This window comes from Hirundo rustica, chromosome 35 (genome assembly GCF_015227805.2).
Source record: "Hirundo rustica isolate bHirRus1 chromosome 35, bHirRus1.pri.v3, whole genome shotgun sequence".
Classification (NCBI taxonomy): domain Eukaryota; kingdom Metazoa; phylum Chordata; class Aves; order Passeriformes; family Hirundinidae; genus Hirundo; species Hirundo rustica.
In genome coordinates, this window is record NC_053484.1 from 285,383 (window position 1) to 306,582 (window position 21,200).

Here is a 21,200-nt window from a genome sequence, read left to right on the forward strand (position 1 = left end):
TGCAGCTAAAAGGGAAACTTTATTAAAGGACTCATGTGAGACATAAAAAGCATTAAAAATCCAACTCAAGACACAATGCCAGGACGGGGCTGAACAACAACACAAAAACTGGGAGCAGGTCCTTGGAGTAAGTTCCCTAAAAACTCTTCCTACTGCAGTAACTACAATTTCCTTGGTGTGTTGAAGACCCATTTTTGGCAGGAATGAGGAGTTTTTGGAATGGGGCATCAACTGAACCCTCACTGCAGGAGACTCCAGGTATCACTAAATACCCTTAAATAGGGAGCGGTAAACAGAGACACCCAAAAACAGGGAATTTATCTCCCAGTTCAGCAGGACACATGGAATTTGAAGCAGTTTTAGATCCCTCAAGCTTTGGGCCTCTTTTAAAGAGAGGGAAAGGGTGTGGGAGGTTCTCGAGGAGCTCTTTTGCTATGAGGAGCCTGAAATCAATCTGTCAGTGCTGCCTTTGGTCAGAAACAGCTTCAGTCACCAGACAATGTTGAATCCCAACCCCGAGCCCATTTCCAAAGAAAATAAGGGGAGACCCAAACCTGTTTTCTTCCTGGTGCATTTAAAAAACCCAACCCAGGGTGAGCCCTTGGCAGGGGCTGAGGAGCCTGAGGGATTGGACTCTTCCAAATCCTGTTAAGAGGGAAAGAATCTTCTGCTCTTTCGCAGAAGTAGAAATGTGGGATTTGCCTTTCCAGGGGTGAAATCCAGCCCGGAGCAGGGGGTACCAAGCACAAGGGTAACAGCAGGGATACCCCACCGGCACCCCGGGATAAATTTCACCCCGCAGGCTTGATCCTGCTCCCAGAGGAACGGTTCAAATCCAAGAGTGCAGGATCAAGCCCGGGCTGGGCAGGGGCAGGGCCTCAGCACTGCAGGAGTTTTGCAGCCAATTCATCCTGCAAAAGGCACCAAGACTTTTCCTTCCGTGGTTTCCCTCTCTTGGGGGCCGGGAATGCCGAGCTCCATCCTTGGAGTTACTTCCTGACGCTTCTCCGGCTGGACGAGGTGGTGGTGATGGTGTAGGACTTGGAGGAGCCTCCCGAGGAGAAGCCGAGTGCTCCGCTGCCCATTCCCGCTCCCAGGCTGAGGCCTCCTCCGATCCCTCCTCCCAGGAGTCCGCTGGAGCTGGAATATCCGCCCCCGCCGCTGGTGCTGACCACAGCTGGGGAGGGAGAGGAGCAAAGGGAACGTGAGCACCTGGAAGCTGCACCCAGCCGGGCAGGAAAGGCTCCCACGGGATCATGGAATGGTTTGGGTGGGAAGGACATTACAGCCCATCCAGTGCCACCCCTGCCAGGGCAGGGACACCTCCCACTGTCCCAGGCTGCTCCAAATCCCACCCAACCTGGCCCTAGACACTTCAGGGATGGGGAATCTTCTTGGAAATCCATTCCAGGGCTTCCCCATCCTCACAGGGAAGTATTTCTTCCCAATATCCCACCTAAACCTCCCCTTTTTCAGTTTAAAGTCCTCCCTTCTCCCCTTGTCACTCCATCACCCAGCCTGGCTCAGGATCCCCTGAACTGGGAGAACCCATGGAGAACCCCTAGAAAATCCATGGAGAATCCCATTTCACAATCATCTCCTGGTGCCCCAAAGCTCCTGGTGCCCCAAACGTGGCTCCCCAATTCCCAGCAGGAATTAAGCGGCTGGAAATCAGAGCCAATGGTTTGGAGCACCCCAGAGAGAGCAGCTCCTGCCCATGGTCCGGGCCAGGTGAGGATCCAACGCTTCCCAACCTGGAAAAACACCCTCTGCCACCACCTGGGCGCTAATTCCCAACCCGGGGCATGCATTTCCCATTAGCGCCTTCCTATCCATACAAAAATGGGAGCAAAGGAGGATCGAGGCTGCCCCAAGTCCGATTTCATCCGGATGAGCTCAGGATGGAGCCCCAGCACCACCCCCAGCCTCAGGGTGCTCCCAGTAGGGAGAGGCTGAACTGGGAGAACTGGGACACTCCGAGCCCCCTTTTCCACGGGTTTACAGCGAGGTGGAACCGCTACAAACAACAAAATCCACTCACAGATGTTGACGTTGCCAACTCCATCCCCGGCCAACCTGTTGGAAAAGACAGAGGGAAGGGGGGGATTAGACTCAGCTTTCCTTGCTCCTGGGGGCCGAGGAGGAGGACGGAGGCAGGGAGGTGCTATTCCAGCTGCACATGATCCAGGGAAGATCCCTGGGCCCTCCAGGGCTTTGTTCCAGCCCTGCATTTACCAGCCATGGGTGGGGAGGACAGAGCACAGAGGTTCTGTCCTAATTCCACAGGGATTTCCACTTGGAAATGTTCTGCCACCAGCATCAAACATGACAGAAGCCAATTTTTTTTCTTCTTCACCTATTTTCACCAGGTTGTTTTTGTTTGTTTGTTTGGGTTTTGGGGGAGGGGGGATTTTTTTTTGGTGTTTTTGTTTGGTTGGTTGTTTTGTTGGTTTTCTTTTTGTTTTTTGTTTTGTTTTTTTTCCCCCAGAATCTGCCGGTTCAGCTCTTCAGCCAAAGCATTTCCAGGAGCAGAGCTCAGCTTCTCAAAGATTTCCTTGTGGAAATGGGGATTGGGCTGTCACAGCGTCCCCAGGCAAAGGGAGCAAAGGGCTGGATCCTTCCCAGAGGGAACACAGGGACTCTTTGCTTCTCCGTGTGTCCTCACCTGCTCTCCTCGCCCTCCAGCAGCTTCCTGTAGGTCGCGATCTCGATGTCCAGGGCCAGCTTGACGTTCATGAGCTCCTGGTACTCCCGGAGCTGCCGGGCCATGTCGGCCTTGGCTTTCTGCAGGGCGTCCTCCAGCTCGGCCAGCTTGGCCCTGGCGTCCTTGAGGGCCAGCTCCCCGCGCTCCTCGGCCTCGGCCACGGCCGCCTCCAGCTTCGCTCGCTGCGGGGACACAGCGGCCACATCAGGGGGCTCCCGATCCCTGGAGGAGGATCCTGAGCCCCAAAGCCCTGGCTCTGCTGCCCAGCCCCTCTTCGTGGATCTGGAGCTCAAATGGGACTTGGTCCCTACCTGGGTTTTTTGGGTGCTGGATGGAGATGGAAAACTCATCTCCTTCCAAGGTCTCCCAAAAGGAAGACCAAGTCTCTCCCCAGTGTCTGCGCTTTTTCTAGGTGATCCTCAGCTTCCCAGTCCCCCACATCCCACGGATCCCTTGGGGCTCAGGAAAGCTCAGGTTTTCTCTGTAATTTCCCCAGAGTTTTTTCAGAGCTGGGCAGTCTCTGTCTAACTGAGACGTGGGTGGGTGTGGACTGGAGCACACCTGGAGCTACCAAACACCCGGATCCAGCCCCAGTCCAGCCCTGTGGGAACCCCCAGCTGTGCCCCCACAGCTCCCAAACCCCCGTGTTTGGCAGGAAGGGCTGCAAAGAGGCTTGGGGCTCCCATCCATTGTCCAAGGGAGCCCCAAGAGGGCAGCTCTCGGCTGGTGCCGGAGCCTCCCTGCCCTGAAACCAAACAATCCGGGATGAATCACCAGGTTTATCTGGAGAGCTGGGAGCTCCAGGCCCTGATAAAGTGATAAAACCCCAGTGAAAGCAAACAGAGCTCCCCAAACCCCTGTGTGTGCGCCCAAACACGGCGTTTCCTCCTGGGACAGGGAGTGGACGAGGATCCCAGGAACAGGAGGGCACGAGGATTGTGTGGTGGCCCCTCTGTGTCCCAGGGGTGATTTCCATGTGTCCTCTCCCAGATCCTCCTTCCTGTCAGGACCACCCTGCTCCCAACGCTGCCCCTGCCCCAGCAGAACTGAAATCCTTCAGGATCAGCAACGGTTCTTACAGACCATGGAATGGTGAAGGTTGGAAAGATCTCCAACACCTCCAAGTTCCAGGTGTTGTGTGACAGCCAGATCCCCGACACATCCCTAACATCACAGAACAGCCAGAGCGGGAAGGGACCCACAAGGACATCGTGGCTCGGCACATGAAACCCTAAAAATCCCACTAACCCCGAAATTCCACACCCGAGAGCGCTGTTCCTGAGCTCTGGCAGCCCTGGGGCTGGGATCATTCCCTGGGGAGCCTGGGCAGTGCCGGCACCCTCCGGGGGCAGAAGCTTTTCCCGATATCCAACCTGGCCCTCCCCAGACACAGCTCCAGCTGCTTCCTCAGACGCTGTCCCCCGTCCCCAGAGGGATCAGGGCCAGATCCCCGCTCTGGGGCTGGAGAAGGACAGGACAGGGGCAGCTCCTCACCTGGGCCTTGGCGTTCTCGATCTCCCCCTGGATCCTCTGGATGACCCTGTTGATCTCCGTGATCTCATTCTTGGTGTTCCTCAGGTCGTCGCCGTGTTTCCCGGCTGTCACCTGCAGCGCCTCGTACTGGGACAGAGCAGTGGGACACGGAGTGAGGGGTGAGGACGGCAGGGAATGAGCGGGACAGAGCAGTGGGACACGGAGTGAGGGGTGAGGACGGCAGGGAATGAGCGGGACAGAGCAGTGGGACACGGAGTGAGGGGTGAGAACGGCGGGAATGAGCGGGACAGAGCCCCCCACTCCCCTCACGGCTCAGGGGATACAGCTGCTGACACAGCTGGTGGTCGTGGAACGGTTTGGGTGGGAAGGGACATGAAAGCCCATCCAGTGCCACCCTGCCACGGGCAGGGACACCTTCCACAGTGCCAGAGTGCTCCAAGCCCCATCTAACCTGGCCTTGGACACTCCCAGGGATGGGGGAACAACAGCTTCTCTGGGAAATCCATCCCAGGGCCTTCCCACCCTCAGAGGGAGGAATTCCTTCCCAATCTCCCATCTCTCCTCGCCCTTTTGCAGTGGGAAACTCTTCCCTGTGTCTGATCGCTTCAGGCCCTCTCCAGCTGTCCTGGAGCTCCTTTAGGCAGTGGAAGGGGCCCCAAGGTCTCCCTGGATCCTTCTCCCCTCCCAAAGCTCACCTTGCTCTGGTACCAGGACTCGGCCTCGGCACGGCTCCGGTTGGCGATCTCCTCGTACTGCGCCTTCACCTCGGCGATGATGCTGTCCAGGTCCAGGTTCCGGCTGTTGTCCATGGACAGCACCACCGAGGTGTCCGAGATCTGGGCCTGCAGCTCGTTCAGCTCCTGCAGGAAAACCAAGCCCATTCATCAGCGAGGTTCCAGGGCCCCTCTTTTGGAAGCCAGTTAAAGGGAGAATCCAAGGAGAGAAGGGAAAGAGGGGCAGATAAGAATCCCATCAAAATAATCATTAATTAGGAGGGAAAGAACCTTGCAAAGCACAGAGCAACAACCAACAGCAGAGCTGGAGATGTTTATCCCTACTTTGGCAGCAGGGCTGCTTATCCCACTGTTATCCCAGACTACAACCCAGCTGGCTGCAGAACCTGGAGGGGCAAATTCCAGCACCTCTCCCAAGGATGTGTGTCCAGCTCAGACAATCCCTGATCTTTGAAACAAGGAAGGAGCTGGGAACAGGCAGCTTTCCTTCATTCCTGCCACACAGCACCAAATCCCCACAAACCTCTCGTTTCTCCTGTTTTCCTACGATCAGCATCCCAAATACAACGTCTGTCCCTTTATGTCTGCAATCCATCCATCCCACAGCCCAGAGAGGGGGAAATCTGTGTGACAATCCATGGGAACTCAGAGGAATCACTTCACATGCAGGTACAGCTTTGCTCATGGAAGGAAAGACCCCATGAATCCATCGCCTTCCCCACATTCATATTTCCAGCCAGCATTCCCATTTCTCTCCCTCTGAAGAAGCAGAAGGGTCCTCACCGCCTCATGGAAAGCCCTCAGGAAGTTGATCTCATCTGTCAGAGCATCCACCTTGGCCTCCAGCTCCACTTTGTTCATGTAGGCAGCATCCACATCCTGGAAAAATGAGGAATATCCCACTAAGACTGTGGAGCTTTGATGTCCGACCACACCCAACCTCCCCAAACCAGCTCCAGGTGTCCCAGTGGCACCCAGGGCCTACAAATCACCTCCCAGGGCACTGAATGCTGCCGGAGGACAGATCATGAGAGTCCTGGGGATCCCCTGGATCCCTGTTTGCACGTTCAGGGTCAGGTTGGACACGGAGACCTCGGGAAAGATCCCAGAGGAAGATCCAGCATCACCTCCGGTACCCCTGGGACCCAACACCTCTTCCCTGCGTGTGTGGAGACCCCAGGGCCTCCCCTGAGCTGCCTTTGGCAGGTGTGGGATGGAATCCTGCCCCTCAGAGCTTCAGCAGAGCTGGAGTAAACTGTGAGTAGGGCAAAGAGTAAACTGTGAGTTGGGGCTGCACACACTGATGATCCATCCCAGGGAAGAGCCGTGGCTGCCCCATGCCTGGAAGTGTCCAAAGCCAGACGGGGTTTGGAGCACCCCGGGCCCATGGAAGGCGTCCCTGCCCGTGGCAGGGGTGGGAATGGGATGGACTCTAAGGTTCCATCGGAGGATTCCCTGACCCGCGATGATATTCACCTTCTTGAGCACCACAAACTCATTCTCGGCCGCCGTGCGCTTGTTGATCTCGTCTTCGTACCTGCCAGGAAAAAAGAAAAGGGATCTCTGTGAAGTTAGAGCCTGGATGAAAGGAAAAACACCTCAGTGGAAGGTTATCCCAGTTCTCTTCTCCATCCCTCCATTTCTTGGGAGCCAGCCCAGCAATTCCCCAGTGGAATTGCACCAGCGGTGGATGAGCTGCTCCGCACCACCATCACCTGAAACGCATCCCCTCCTTGCTCTCCCACAGTCCTTAAAATTCCCTGAGCTTCAGAGGATTCCTGCTCCTCCTGTGGGGCGGGCCCAGGCTGTGCCCCCACTTTGCCACCAACCCTTCAGGGAGCAAATACAAATCAGGAGGGACACAAACAGATGCCACAAACTCCTCTGGGCTGATCCCAGCACCTGCCGGAGCTGCTTCCGCTCTGCACTTCCCTGTCCCAGACTGCTGGGAACGTTTTGCAGGTGTTGAACACATGGCACTGTCCTGGGAAGAGCCAAAGGTAATTAATTACCCTCATTCTGATCCAAAGTCTCACCAAGTTCCAGTCTTGGTGATTCCCGTCCCGGTGTTCACCCTCACCTCAAAGTCCCCAGGGGTTCACTTAAAGTTCACAAAAATCCCTCTCCGTGGATTTTACAGGACCACCACTGGTCTGCAAACCTGGGTCTTGGAGCCCACCTGGACCTGTCTGTGCACTCCCAACCTGCCCAAACATCCAGCCCCAACCTGCTCTGGGGATCTGGGAATCCCGAAAGCCAGCCAGGGAACAGAGCAGGAAGCACTTTGGCTGTTTGGGAATTGTTGTTGCCAGGTTAAGTCTCTTTATTTACATGGGCCCTGCATGGCCAGAGCTGGAATTTGCCTTCCAAAGCGGGAGCTGCTGCACCTTCCCAGCCTCCCTGCCCCTCCCTCCTGCTCCGACCTGGAATCGCGCCCATCCGCACTGGGATCAATGGTCAGTGAGCTGCCAGTGCTATTCCAGAGGAATAAACTCCGGGAAATGACGCAGAGGTGCCACCTCTGCAGGCAAGGGATCAGCAGGGAGAGATAAAAGCACCGAATTCTTCCGGAATGGATCATCGAATTCCTCATTTCCTGGGGTCAGCTGCACTGAGCTGGTCAATGAACTGGTAAAGCATGGAATCGTGGAATGGCCGGGGTTTGCAGAGACCACAAAGGCCATCCCATCCCCGCCCCTTCTGCTGTCCCAGATTGCTCCAAGCCCTGTCCAACCTGGCCTTGGGCACTTCCGCAGACGGAGCAGCCACAGCTTCCCCAGGAAATCCATTCCAGGGCTTCCCCACCCTCACAGGGAGGAATTTCTTCCTAAATCGTCCAATATTATCCCAAGGCCCCTCTGGAAGGCCAGGACCCTCTCAGCCCTTGGAACTGAGCCCTGTGGGCAGCATGATCCCAGCTGGCTCCACACCTTCTCCCACTGCAATTCCTGAGTGAGGGGCTGGGTCTCATCCCTGGAGCCTTCCCTCCCCTAGATATCACCTGGGAATTCCTGTGGAATCCAGACCTATGGAAAAGAGGCCAGAGCACTCCCAGAGCACATCATGGCTTAGGCTTTCCAGCTCTAAATGAGATTTTCTCCATATGAATGGGGAGCAGCAGGTTCTGCATTCCAGTTATTGCATCCCCACTCCCTCAGCTCCTAATTCCTGCTTCCCTTCCCTTAGCACATAGAGGGTTTGGCTTTCCACAGATCGAAAGGAATAAATCCACGGACTGAATCCATGGGAAATGTAACTGAACTTTGGGTTTTAATCCCTCTGGCTGCAAACCAGCCCCTTCCAGAGATCCCAAGGCCAACCGTGGATGGAGTAACGGAGACGGAACTGGCGGGCAGGGCTGGGGGAAGCATCATTCCCCAGCAGCTCTTTGGGAATCTCTGGATATTGACTCTCCCTAAACACGCCCTGGGGATTATCAGCTGTGTGTTTGCAGTTCCTGCCTGATCCAGTTTGCCAGCTCCGTCCTATTCTTCCCTTCCTTTCTCAGAGACATTTCCCAGCTGGGCTGGGCCGGGCTGGGACAAAGGCCACCTTTCTTCTGGGGCTCCTCCCAGGTGACACTGAAAAGTCACTGAAGAATTGCAGGGCAGCTGCTCCATTCCCTGCCCAGGGAATGAGCCGGGAGCTCCTGCGGAACTCCTGGAGTTCCGGCCACGCCAAAGAGCCCCAAAGCACCACCTCCAACCCCAGGGAGGCTCCAGAGTGGCACCTTCAGCCCTGAGTGGGCCCCAAAACGCCACTTCCGACCCTGAGGTGGCCCCAAAGCCAAGCCAAAGGGATGGAGGCACCGGCCCACACAGGAAAGAGGTGCCAGAAACAACGAGCAAGAAGAATCCAGGCAGCTTCCCTGAACTGAACACCTCATTCCTGGCCACAAAACATCTCCAGCATCTCCCACCCTGGCAGGGGAGCCGGGGACATCCGTGCCCGGCCACCGGCCCAGCCGGCAGCTCCACCACCCCGTCGGAGGGACACTGATACTTTACTTGGTCTTGAAGTCCTCCACGAGGTCCTGCATGTTCTTGAGCTCTCCCTCCAGGCGCCCCTTGTCCGCCAGGAGCCCGTCCAGCTGCCGCCGCAGGTTGCTGATGTAGGACTCGAACATGGGAGCGATGTTGCTCCGAGCCGTCTTCTGCTCCTGGAGGAGGCTCCACTTGGTCTCCAGCATCTTGTTCTGCTGCTCCAGGAACCGCACCTGGGAGGGAGAGCGGGGGTCATTTGGGATGGTGGGGCTGACGCCACAGGGAGGGCTGCAGGTGGAAATCCTATCCCGGGAATTTGGGTGTTTGTGGGAAGCACCAGAGGAGGGTCACAGAGACTCCGCTAAAGAGCCTGGCTGCTCTGGGACCTGGTTGGCGACTTTGAGGCCATGGCTGAATTAAAGAAAAGCAGATTCTGCTGGGCTGACACTTGACAGAAACTGGCCCCAGAGCTCAAACCCTCCAACTGCTCCAGCTCCAGGATTGCTGGATTCCTCACATTTCGGGGATACCAGAGCGGGATTTACACAAGGTCAATTAGTGCAAGAGAGCCAAATTGGGCAGGGCAGCATAAGCCCCCGGGGCAGGCTCTGGTTCCATCTGCTCTCCTGGAGCAGGTTCTGGCTCCATCTGCTCTCCTGGGACAGGTCCCTCCAGGAGCCTCTCCCTCCCCGGATTTGGTGCTGGGGTGGGGTGCAAGGCCTGCACCCCCCTTTGGGCAATCCCAGGTAAATCAGGGCTGCAAAGGCAGCCCGAGCAAGGCCAACACCTGTTCTGTTGGCAGCGCCAGCAGGGCTTTAATACATCGGATAATAAGAATACATTGAATAATAACTATTTGATTGCAGCAGGCAAATCCCACCGTGTTCTCCAGGACCGCTCCTCAGCCCATTCACGATTAAACCAATTCCGGGTCCCAGCTACTGCCCAGCACCCCCCGGGCTCTGAGCCAGCCCCAGCACTCACCTTGTCAATGAAGGAGGCGAATTTGTTGTTCAGGGTCTTGATCTGCTCCTTTTCCTCCTTGCGGACCCTCTGGATGCTGGGGTCGATCTCCAGGTTGAGCGGCGTCAGGAGGCTCTGGTTGACGGTGACCTCCTGGATGCCGCCGGGGCTGAGGCTGGCCCCCAGGCCCGCTGCCCCATAGCCGTATCCCGAGCGGACGCTGAAGGAGCTGCCCCCTCCCAGGCTGACCCTCTTGCTGCCGGAGCCCAGGCTGTAGAGGCTGGCGCTGCCGAAGCCGCCGGCGCGGCCGAGGCCGGAGCTGCGGGAGGAGGACACGGAGCTGACCCGCACCTGGCTCAGGGCTGGCCCGGAGACCGAGCGGGAGCTGAAAGTCACGGAGCGGGACATGGTGCTCCAAGGGTGGCCTGGCTCTTGCAAAGCTCGGGGAAGCTGCGCTGGAGCCCAGGGGAGTGAGAGCGCTCCCGCTGCCTTCCCCTTTTATCCGTTAGACAAGCTGGGCTTGGCCCAAGGGCACCGCGGGGATCATTTTACTGCCGGGAGCTGGGTGTGCCTGGCGGCGCTCCCACCCTCCGCACGGAGCAGGGAAGGGCGGCGGGGAAGGGACGGGGACAGGGACACACCTGGCGCCGTGTGCCCGCTCTGCTCCTCTGCCACCTGTGGGGTGAACCCCGAGCTCTCCGAGCCCCGTTTCCTGCGGATTCCCCGTGTCCAGGCGGGTGTTGCAATGACCGGGGGGGGGAGCACAGGGAATTCACACGGATTTGGAGCGGGTTCACCCCTGGGCACGGAGCAGAGCTGATAAAGGGGCCGCGGCGCCAGGTCCTGCCTGTTTAATATAAACCAGGGCCCTGCCAGCGGCACCCGGAGCCTGCCCGCCCAGGGGGGTACGTTTGCCGTCCCCTCTCCTGCTGATCCCTCAAATAAATCCTAAAAACCCAGGTGGGTCAGGAGGGTCGCGTCCCACCCAACATTTACTCCACGCTCGAAAGGGGACGGGATTAAAATCCTGGCTCAGCGTTCTGAGTCCCTGCTTGAGTTTTGGGGATCCACGAATAAAAAAAAGCAGAGAAAAAAAATTGGGATTCGTGTTTCTGCTCACTTTTCACCATTTGCAAATAGTCCCAGGGAGCCTCAGCCCTTCACTATCAGGTCGTAAATTCCCCAGGAGATTTCAAAGTCTGGCCTGAAAGTGTCACCCTTCAGCTTTTGTGTCCCCGGGACCGGGAGATAAGGCTGGCTGCAAACTCGGCCTGCTCCAAAGCCACCCGTCCTGCTCGGGGGGGAGGAGAAGCCCGGCTGCTGCAGGGAAATTCTCTTTGCAAAGAGGGAAAAGGGAGAATTCGATCCGGGAAGAGAGAAACGGGGCAGGATTCCTGCAGGATTCCTGCCAGCCCTGCAGCTGGCTTGGCTCCCACCATCACAGCTCGGACTCGGTGATCTCGGAGGTCTCTTCCAGCCTAATTGATCCTGGGATTATAAAAATAATCCACCGAGTGTTAACGAAATAGAGTGTTACAGACATGCCCTGCCCGTCCCCTGGGGCTGGAGGGAGCTCTCCATCCATCCCCAGCTGGGAGCACAGCGGTGTCCAGCCTCACACGGCCAGGCTGCTCCTGGAGCGGCGCTGGGACATCCCCAGAAAACAGGGATGGAAGCTGAGTGTGGGATTGAGGGTCAGGCAACAGCTCCCACCCGGCTCTGGCCGTCACCAGGTTGGATTCCAGCCTGGATCAGCACACGGGGGCTTTTACACAGCACGAGAGGCACAGGAGGAGCAATGCAGGCAGGTGAATCCATCCAGGCAGGTGAATCCATCCAGGTGAATCCCAACCTTCTGCCACAAAGGCAAAGCCGCTCCCAGCAGCCTCCAGGAATCCCAGTTCGGCACTGGGGAGCCGGACTTCGCCCTGGATTTGGGTGAGGGTGAGCCTGTCTTCATCCCAAGTCCAACCCTCCTTCCCTGCACCACAAACAATCCAGGCGGGATCGGGAGGCCTCATTCCCTGCTTGCTGTTCCCAGTTTTGCTCCCTTCCCTGTCAGGTGGACATTCCCCGTTTGAGCCCAGGCTGAAGCCAGGTGGGGCAGGGCACGACGTGGCCACCAGAGGTGTCCCAGGGTTTGTTGTGTTGTTGTGCCATGGCAACCCGGGATTGTTCCACAACTGCTCGGACCGGTAAATTCCTCCCGGCCCTCGTCAGTGACCCCGGGCATTGGGGTTCGGTGACACCGAGCTCACTTTTGACTTTTTGGGGAAGTGATTTCCCTGCCTGCCATGCTGGGAGTCACATCCTCCCTGGCTCTGCACACCTAGGACTGGCTCCAGCGCTCCCAGAGCAGCCAAACCCCCACAAATGACAAATCCTTCCATGAATCCTTGGCAAAACAAGACAGGCTCACAACTCCAGCTGGAAAGTGCCAAAAAAAAAAAAAAGAAAAAAAAAATTTAACAAAATCAAATATTGTCATGGAAGTGGAAAACCTTTGCAGGTGAGTGCAGTTATGTGTTGGGAATGTGTTCCTGTGGGGTTTCCACACCTCCTGTGTTATCCCAGGGGATCCCTCCTGCTGCCTGCCTGGGTTTCTGTGTTTGGATTGAAAGCTTCCAGGAGCAGGAGAGTCCATAGGTTGTGTTCGGACAGCCCAGCTGGTGTCTCCTGATCCAAAGGGCTCTGGGCCTGGATCCCACACGTCCCAACAGCTCGTAGTGCCTGCGTGGGCTCTCGGCTGGGGAATGGATACGGGACCTTGGGATCAATCCCCAGGCTCGGGGAGGGAGCACGCTCTGGGGGATGGTGACCTCCCGGGGCTCTCAGAATCCCAGGATCACTGAGGCTGGAAATGCCCTCCTTGTTCATGGAGTCCGAGTCGTGACCAATCCCCACCAGGGGAGTGGGTGCCACATTCCTTGGATACCTCCAGGGATGGGGGCTCCACCACTGGAGTGCCTGACCATCTTTTCCATGGAAAAATTCCTCATGATGTCCAGAGAAATTCTCCAATGGCACTGCCAAGCTCTTACTCCTGCTAAACTCCTCCCAAAATCAACAGGAACAAAACAACGCCTTTCCCAAGATGCTGAAGATCTCACCATGCTGTGAACCCAGATCCAAAATCAAAGCAGCCTCATCCATCACAATTCCCAGCTCATCACAATCCCTATGAGTAGAGACTCAGAGAGAATTTGCTCTCCTGGACCCCAAAGGCAGGTGTTGGATGTCACCAGGCAAGAGTTGGCCTCCATGATCCTGGGGATCCAGCTCAGGATACTCCATGACTGGAGGCACCGTCTGATGCACAGATTACTGGGATGAGGTGGCCGTTTATCAGGATTTTATGGATCCCAAGCCCATTTCCTGTGTCACCGGGCCATAAAGTCAATGGAATGACGCAGCTCCAGCCCAGACCTCGGCGACAGGGAGTGCCCTTTTCTGCCTGGCAACAGCTGCTGATCCAAAGGGTTCCAAAGGTTTGTGCCTCCGTCCCGCCAGCGCTCAGGGCCCTGTGTCCCACTGGATGTCCTTTAATTGGTGCCTGGTTTCGTTTTCTGCCACTTCCCAAGCGCTGCGACGATTCCCGTGAGCCTGGTGGGATTCCTCCATCGATGGGAACCAGGGAATGGTTTGGGTTGGAAGGGACCTTGGAGTTTATCCAGAGCAATCCCTTGGCCCAGACTGGGACACTTCCCACCATCCCAGCCACACCCTCCGAGCCTTATCCCACATAACCTGGATGGGCCAAAATCCTCACATTCCATGGAGTGGCTTTTCCAAGGACCCGAATTCCCTGCCATGGCCTCTCCCTGCTCCAGGTAGAGGCCAATGTATTCTTCAGGCTGCAACTTCACGTGGATTTACATGTGGAAACTGCATTTTCCTTCCCACTTTTCCAGCCCTGCACCGGGACAGGAATCAGGTCTCTGCCAGAGGCGGCCAGGTCTGGGCTCACCCAAAGTGCTCCAGGACTTCCAAGAACTCCTCACCCAGGAACTCCTCACCCAGGAACTCCTCATCCAGGAAACTCCTCATCCAGGCGTTCCTCCTGCTGAAACACAGCAAACCCCAAATATGAATTGTCACAGGGACCAGTAGGAACAGAATCGTGGGATCATGGAGTTGTGGAATGGTTTGGGTGGGAAGGGTCCTTAAAGCCCATCCAGTGCCACCCCTGCCATGGGCAGGGACACCTCCCACTGTCCCAGGCTGCTCCAAGCCCCGTCCAACCTGGCCTTGGACACTTCCAAGGATCCAGGGGCAGCCACAGTTCCTCTGGGAAATCCACTCCAGGACCTCCCCACCCTCACAGGGAGGAATTTTTTTCAAAATCATTCAATATTCTCCGTAAGTCCTGAGGCCCCTCAGGGTGCCCAGGGCACTGTCTCAGCTTTCCTGGGTGACAGATCCAGCTCCGTGTTCCCACAAGCTCCTAATTCCCTCCACGAGCTGCATTTCACCTCTCCCCTGGCTCTTCCCATCCTGCTGAGGCTGGGAAGTTCTTGGCTTGGTCCTTGGCCACTCCTGGAAGCTGCTGGCCATGAAATCCATCCCTGGGGAACAGCTCCTGGAGCTCAGAGTTGCCCACACCTGTCCTGTTTGGTGCAACCCGAAAGGGCCATCAACCAAAATCCTAAATGTTTGGATACAGCACAAAAGCAGCCGCCAACACTGCCAGGAGCTGGGACCAGGGACAGGACCCAGCTGGAGCTGTGCCAGCCAGGGTCAGGTTGGATTTAGGGAAAAGGTTCCTCACCCAGAGGGTGCTGGCACTGCCCAGGCTCCCCAAGGAAAGGTCACAGCCCCAAGGCTGCCAGAGCTCCAGCAGCATTTGGACATTTGGGATTTGGGGACTGGGGGGATTTTGGGGTGTCCTGTGCAGAGTCAGGAGCTGGAATCAATGATCCTCATGGGTCCCTTCTATGTCAGGTTTTTCCATGATTCTACAAACAACTCGGAGCCTCCCAAGGAGCTGCCCTTGCTGGAATCTCTCCCTCCAGCCCCTCCAGGTGCTCAGTGCAGCGATGGGGCTGCCCTTCCCCCAGGGATGGAGCCCCACGTTCCTCCTGCCCTCTCTGCAGAGGAGCTTTTCCACCCCCACTGCTCTGCCCAATGCCAGGAGCTCCTGAGCACAGCAGGAAACCCAGCCCACTCCAGGATCCTTCCCAGGAATCCTTCCCAGGAATCCTTCCCGAGAACAAGGAACGTGACCCGACACAAGGGGAAGGTGTCCCAGTATCCCGGCTGTGCACTTTCCCCCTCTCCACCTCACTGGACAAGGGCCTAAAGCTGTTTTTTCCCCTCTCCCCCAAATTACAGGACTTTCTGATTACAAGAAAACCTGAAGGAATATGGATAAATATAGTTATAATTATGGATAATCATCACCACCTGGATAATTTTGACATGAAAGTTGAGAGTCCCTCCCAGAGCCCCAGCCTTAAGGAAAAAACAAACAAACAAATTAAAACTTCAGTTCTCAGTGCTGGGGTGAAACTGCCAGCGCTGGGAATGCTGGGCTTGGTTTTTCTGGAAAAGATGTCTCAGGAATCTCCTGCTCTCTTCTCACAAAATCCAGCTGACTCTGGAGCCTGTCGGTCTGCTCAGGTTCCAGGGGCTGATCCGGTGGAAACTGCAAATTCTCCCAGGGCCAGAGCAGAGTCCAGACACCCTGAGCTACAAACACAGAATTCCAGAATCCCTGAGGCTGGAAAAGCCCTCCCAGACCCTCGAGTCCAGGCTGTGCCCGACCTCCACCTTGTCCCCAGCCCGGAGCCCCGAGTGCCACATCCAGCCCTTCCTTGGACCCCTCCATGGGCAGGGACTGCAGCACCTCCCTGGCAGCCCCTGCCCATGGCCGAGCTCCCTTCCCCTGGGAAAATCCCTCCCGATGTCCAAGCTGCCCGTGCCCTGGCCCCGCCTGGGGCCGTTCCCTCTCCTCCTGTTCCCGGGAGCAGAGCCCGACCCTGCCCCGGCTGTCCCCTCCTGGCGGGGACTTGTGCAGAGACACAAGGTCTCCCCTGAGCCTCCTTTTCTCCAGGCTCAGCCCTTTCCCAGCTCCCTCGGGAGGTCTCCAGACCCTTCCCTGGTGCTTCAGACGCTTCCCCAGCCCCGTTTCCATCTCTGAATTCACTCCAGCCCCTCAGTGTCTTTCCTGAAGTGACACAATCCGGGCTGATCTGCCCCAAAACACAGAATCATTAGGAAATTCTCCTTTCTCCAGGTGACCCTTCCCAAGGTCAGGCTGCTCCTGGACCACCCCGATGTGTCCCCATCATTCCCTGGATGGATTTGTCCCTCCCGGGATCCCACATGGCCTGAGCAGCTCCTCCCACATCCCTGCTCCCGTTAGCTCCAAACTCGGGTGGCCTTTCCCGAGCAGGTGGAAACCGTGAGGTGACTCTAAGGGAACACCAGTTTGTGGGAGCTGGAATAAACCCAGGATGACACAGCTCAGGATTATTGCGGGTGTCTGGAGCCTGAGTCCTGCCCTGGTTGGAGGGAACGGTGCAAGGAGGGAGATAATCCCCAAGAGTCATCCCAAAAAAATGCTCTTATCAAAGCTCTCTTTCCTCTCCTCGGGCAGAGTCAATGGCATGAAGCCACTTTCCACCAGTGGATCCCATTTCCAAACCCAGGCTGGGTTAAGGTCCCCCCAAAACCCTCAGTTCCCACCGGCAGCCATCGCAATTCCGTTTGTGCAGGAAACGGGGACAACAGCTCCCACAGAATCCAGCGCCAGCCTCACCCCGGGGAGGACACGGGGATGGAGCTGCCCCTCACCCTCTGCCACCAGGAGGGAATTCCAGGCAAAACCAAACGGATTTGTTGCCCGGTAAATTTTCCTAAGGGGCAAAAATATCATGGAAAAGGAACTTGGAGATAAACCGTGCTGCAGGAAGGGCACGGGAGAGGCAGGAGTAGAACAGGTGTCACCTCCCTCACGCCCCACACACCCAGCGACACGTCACCAACCAGTGGCTCTGAAAATTCCTTGGAATCATGAAAAATCTCCATCATTTTCACGGGAAAACTCTTCCTGCTCAGGACCCAGACAGAATTCCAGAGGCGGCAGCCCCATGTCCAGGAGGACGAGGGATGACCCAGGGGTTTGCTGACCTCGGGTGTTTTCTATGCGCTACCTCAGGAATGTGAGAGATTTGTCTGGTCACAATGGGAGGTTGAAGGAGCTTCCCAAATCAGCTCCAAGCTCGGAACCCAGGACTTTGGGGCAGGAGAAGGAGCAGGAGGGCAGAGGGGCTGGGGGAAGGAGTGATGCCTCCACCCCGTGACTCACTGGCTGCATTGGAGGGACGGGAGCAGAGCAAACAAAGAACATTTTACGAGGAATTTACAGCTGCTGTAATCCCTGAGTTATCCCTGGCCCCGAGGGGCCAATCCGGCTCGCAGGGGGTTTCCTGCAGGAAGTACAGGACTAGGGAGAACCGAGCTCCCAAATCTGGGATTTTGGCCTTCCCAGCTGTCGCTCCAGTCAGGGATTTTATCCCAGCAGCAGGAGCTGCTCCAGGGCCGGACTGAACCCACAGATGACGAAGTTGGAAGCTTCCAGAAGGAAGGTGCCGTTCCCTCCTTTGCTCTGGTCTCCTGTGGGGTGGGGACCTGGAACCAGGAAGGACAGTGGGAGCAAAGGGCAGGATTGCAGCCTTGGAGCCCTGGAGCCCAGCCCTGGCGCTGATGGAGCTGCGGGTGGGGCCCGTCTGTCCCAGGCCCCTCCTAATCAATGCACGCAGCGCTGACAACAATAATTACAATTATAATTGTAATGATGATTGCCCGGGACCTGCCCACACTGCCGAGGACAGCGATGCCGCCCTGGGAGGGGAGGGATGAGCAGGTCCAGCATTCCGTGGAGCAGGGGCCACACCTGGAACCCTCCTCCAGCCCCAGCTCCCAACAGCCTCCTCCCCACGCCCGTCTGCATCCCAAATCCAGCTCCAGCCTCGAGCCCCACCTGTGGCACTTCCCCACCTCCCACGGGGCGAGAGAGGCTCAGCAGGAAAAGGAGACAGGGAAAAACAGTGGCAGGAAAAAGAAGAGCTCTCCGCGGTGCCCAGAGGAGCTGGAAGTGCCCAAGGCTGGGTTGGACGGCGGGAGATGGGACTGGATGGGCTCCAACGTTCTTCCCACCTGAGCCACTCCGGAATTCCACGCTGAGGATGTTTCCTTCCTGCACTACGTGGGCTCCAGAGCTCCTCAGTGCAGGGAAAGGTTTCTGCCACCCAAAAAAACCCAGGGCGAAACAGCCCCTGGGAGGCAGGATGAGCTCCGGATCCGGAGCGCTCCGGGTGTGACTCAGCACCTCAGAATCTGAGCCCAGGAGTTAAAATTTGGTGTGACTCAGCCCTGGTCTCTGATTTTACAGGGATTACAGGGTGGCCCTGGCGCACGTGTCACACACGTGGGACAACCACGGGCCTCGGGCCACGTCAGCCCAGCCTCCGGGGCCGGGAGCAGCGGAGCAGGAGGAGATTGCTGCCTCTGCCTCCGGTGACTCGGCCTGAGCCTGCATCCCGGGCTCCAGACCCGCCGAGGGCACAGAGGCGGTGCCAGATTTCCCTCCGAGATGCCATCGGGATGGGCGGTGGCTTCAGGAATCCGCCAGCCCCCAGAGCGCCCCTCTGCAGGAATTCCAGCGCTGACCCGGAGCCGGGCAGGAGCCTGGAGACGTGGGAAAACGTCTCCACGGAAAAGGCTGCGCAGCCCTGGGAAATTTCCCATCCTGGGAAATGTTCAGGGAGAGAGTGGATGTGGCACTGGGTCCAGGGTTGATCTTGGAGGTCTTTCCAACCACAACAATTCCATGGTTCTGTGATTCGGGAAGCAGGACAAGGCACACAAAGGATGCCATGGCCAAACACCCGCTTTGCACAGCCAGAAAGGTCCTGGAAGCACCAGGGGAAAAGTTGGAGAGGGATCCAGTTCCCATAAGTGGCCAGAAAAAAAGTGGGGAAAAGTGGGGAAAAATGGGAAAAAAAATAGACTTTTTCCTGGTGATTTGGGCATGTGGCCCTGGAAACTGCAGGCACAAGGCCCTGGTTCTCCAGATGAGGAGCTGCCCCCCCGAGCCCACAGGAAATTGTCCCTCAGGTTGTCCCCACACAGCTCCTGCCTCCAGCAGGGACCCATCCCCTCTCCCGGTCCCACCACCCTCTGCTCCCAGCTTGTGGACGAGCCCAAATCCTCACAGGGAAACAAAACATACCCAAAGATATCCCAGCCCTAAAGTTCCTGCTGCTGCACAGGTTTTGGGAGAGGAGCCGCTGCAGGCTGGGATTGCTCCGACCACAAATCCCCAAACTAGGGCAAAAGGAGGTTCCTGCAATTCCAGATGAAAACATCCTCCTCCAACTGTCACCGGGATGTCACAGGCCCTTTCTTTATCCAAAAAAACAACCCGATCCCAGTGTTTTTAACACACAGAACCTGTTGCAAAACAGGGAGGTGGCTCCTCAACCTCCGGAAGAGCCAGAGGCTCCCAGAACCCGCAGCAGCTCCCTCTTTGTGCTCCAGAGCCTGGGAGTGACACCCAGAGCAAACAAAAGCCTCATTAAAGTGACACAAGAGCCCGTCTGGATGGGAGCTCGATCTGGCTGCTGCTGAAGGGAATGAAGTCATTTGCTCCGGTGGGGATTGGGAAAGACGGAGCTGTAAATCCTCCCCGTGCCTCTCATTCCTGCTCCTTTTATTAGCGGGATGATGGGAAAGGAGGAGCCCTTCGCCAAAGTAACAGCACTGGTTGTTGGAGAGGGAACTGGGAAGCTCCAGGCTCCCAGTGCGGCCCAGAGCGGAGATGATGGACAACAGAGAGAGCAGGAGATCCATGGAGTGGCTTTGGTTGGAAGGGACATTACAGCTCCTCCACTGCCGTGGGCACCTCCCGTTGTCCCAGGCTGCTCCAAGCCTTGTCCAACCCGGCCTTGGGCACTGCCAGGGATGGGGGCAGCCACAGCTTCCCTGGGAATACCACTCCTGGACTTTGGGGCCATTTGGGGTGAGAAAAGAGGGTCTGGAGATGAAGCAGAGCCCCCTCAGCACCCCCAGCGTGGGCAGCAGGGCCGGGGGGGTTCCGCCCCTCTGCCCCGCTCAGGTGAGACCTCACCTGCAGAGCCTCTCCCACGGCAGGGGGGGCTCTGGGTGGGCTTTGATGTCCCTCCCGGCTCGAACCATTCCAGGACTCCGCACCCAGAGCTGCTTCCCCACCGCAGGGCACAGCCGCGACCACCCGACCCCTCCGCAGAGTGGGCAGAGCCGGCGGCTCCCGGCAGGAACGGGCGAGGCCACCACCCCGGGCTTTAGCCCTATTTAAGGGTTTGGGGGTTTGGGTTTGTTGGGTTTTTTTGGTTTTTGGTGGTTTTTTGTGGGGGTTTTTTTTGGGTTTTTTTTGTTTGTTTGTTTGTTTTTGTTTTTGGGGGGTTTTTGTTTGTTTGTTGGTTGGTTGGTTGGTTTGGTTTGGGGTTTTTTTGGGTTTTTTTTGAGTGTGTTTGTTTGTTTCGGGTTTGTTGTTGTTGTTTGGTTTTGGTCTTGGTTTTTTTTGTTGGGGTTTTTTTTCGTCGTTTTTTTTGTTGTTTTTTTTTTTTTTTCCCAACACCTGAAATTTCCAGGAAACTCCACCAGCCAGAGCTCAGCTGAGTGCGGAAGGTTCCTGGGAGTGAGGCTGCCGTGGGCAGGTCCCGGCCGGCCGTCCCAGCCCCGCGGGACATTCCTGGGCTCTGACGCCTGCTTGGGGCTGAGTTTCAGCTTCTCCGTGTTTCACCCAGGAAGCAAAAAAAAAAAAAAAAAAAAAAAAAAAGAGCCTGATTTGGGATTCCAGTGGGAAAAGCAAATCCAAAGCAGGGAAGAGATGTGGATGGCTCTAGGCAGGCGCAGAAAGCAAGGAAAGAGGAGGTGGGAATGGGACATGAGAAGGGGGGAGAAGGAATAAGTGATGGTAAGAGAAGGAATAATGAAGTGAGAGAAGGAGCAGGGATGGAAAGGAGCCTGGGAATTTGGCAGAGCTGCCCCCAAACCAGGGTCCACAAATAACCCCCGGTCTGGCATGGAATTCTCCCATTCGCAGCCCTCACAGCCCGATCCCAGCACGGGGCAGGAGAGAGGGGGAGGAAGGGCTGCAGTGTCCCCTCTGTGCCCACCTCCTGTCCCTGCAGTGTCCCCTCTGTGCCCACCTGCTGTCCCTGCAGTGTCCCTGGAGTGTCCCACACCCCTGTCCCTGCAGTGTCCCTGGAGTGTCCCACACCCCTGTCCCTGCAGTGTCCCTGCAGTGTCCCACACCCCTGTCCCTGCAGTGTCCCT

General features: G+C 57.0%; 1 protein-coding gene across 1 annotated transcript; it reads right to left on the reverse strand.

Annotated features, from left to right (window-relative positions):
* KRT7 (keratin 7) lies at positions 1 to 10,691 on the reverse strand. Its single transcript, XM_040088677.2, has 9 exons — positions 9,900 to 10,691; positions 8,940 to 9,148; positions 6,409 to 6,469; positions 5,716 to 5,811; positions 4,894 to 5,058; positions 4,199 to 4,324; positions 2,666 to 2,886; positions 2,042 to 2,076; positions 1 to 1,177 (listed from the first exon to the last, which is right to left on the reverse strand). The coding sequence occupies exons 1-9, from the start codon at positions 10,284 to 10,286 to the stop codon at positions 990 to 992; spliced, it is 1,488 nt and encodes a 495-aa protein (XP_039944611.1). The 5' UTR covers positions 10,287 to 10,691; the 3' UTR covers positions 1 to 989.
* Between the last annotated feature and the right edge of the window lie 10,509 nt (positions 10,692 to 21,200).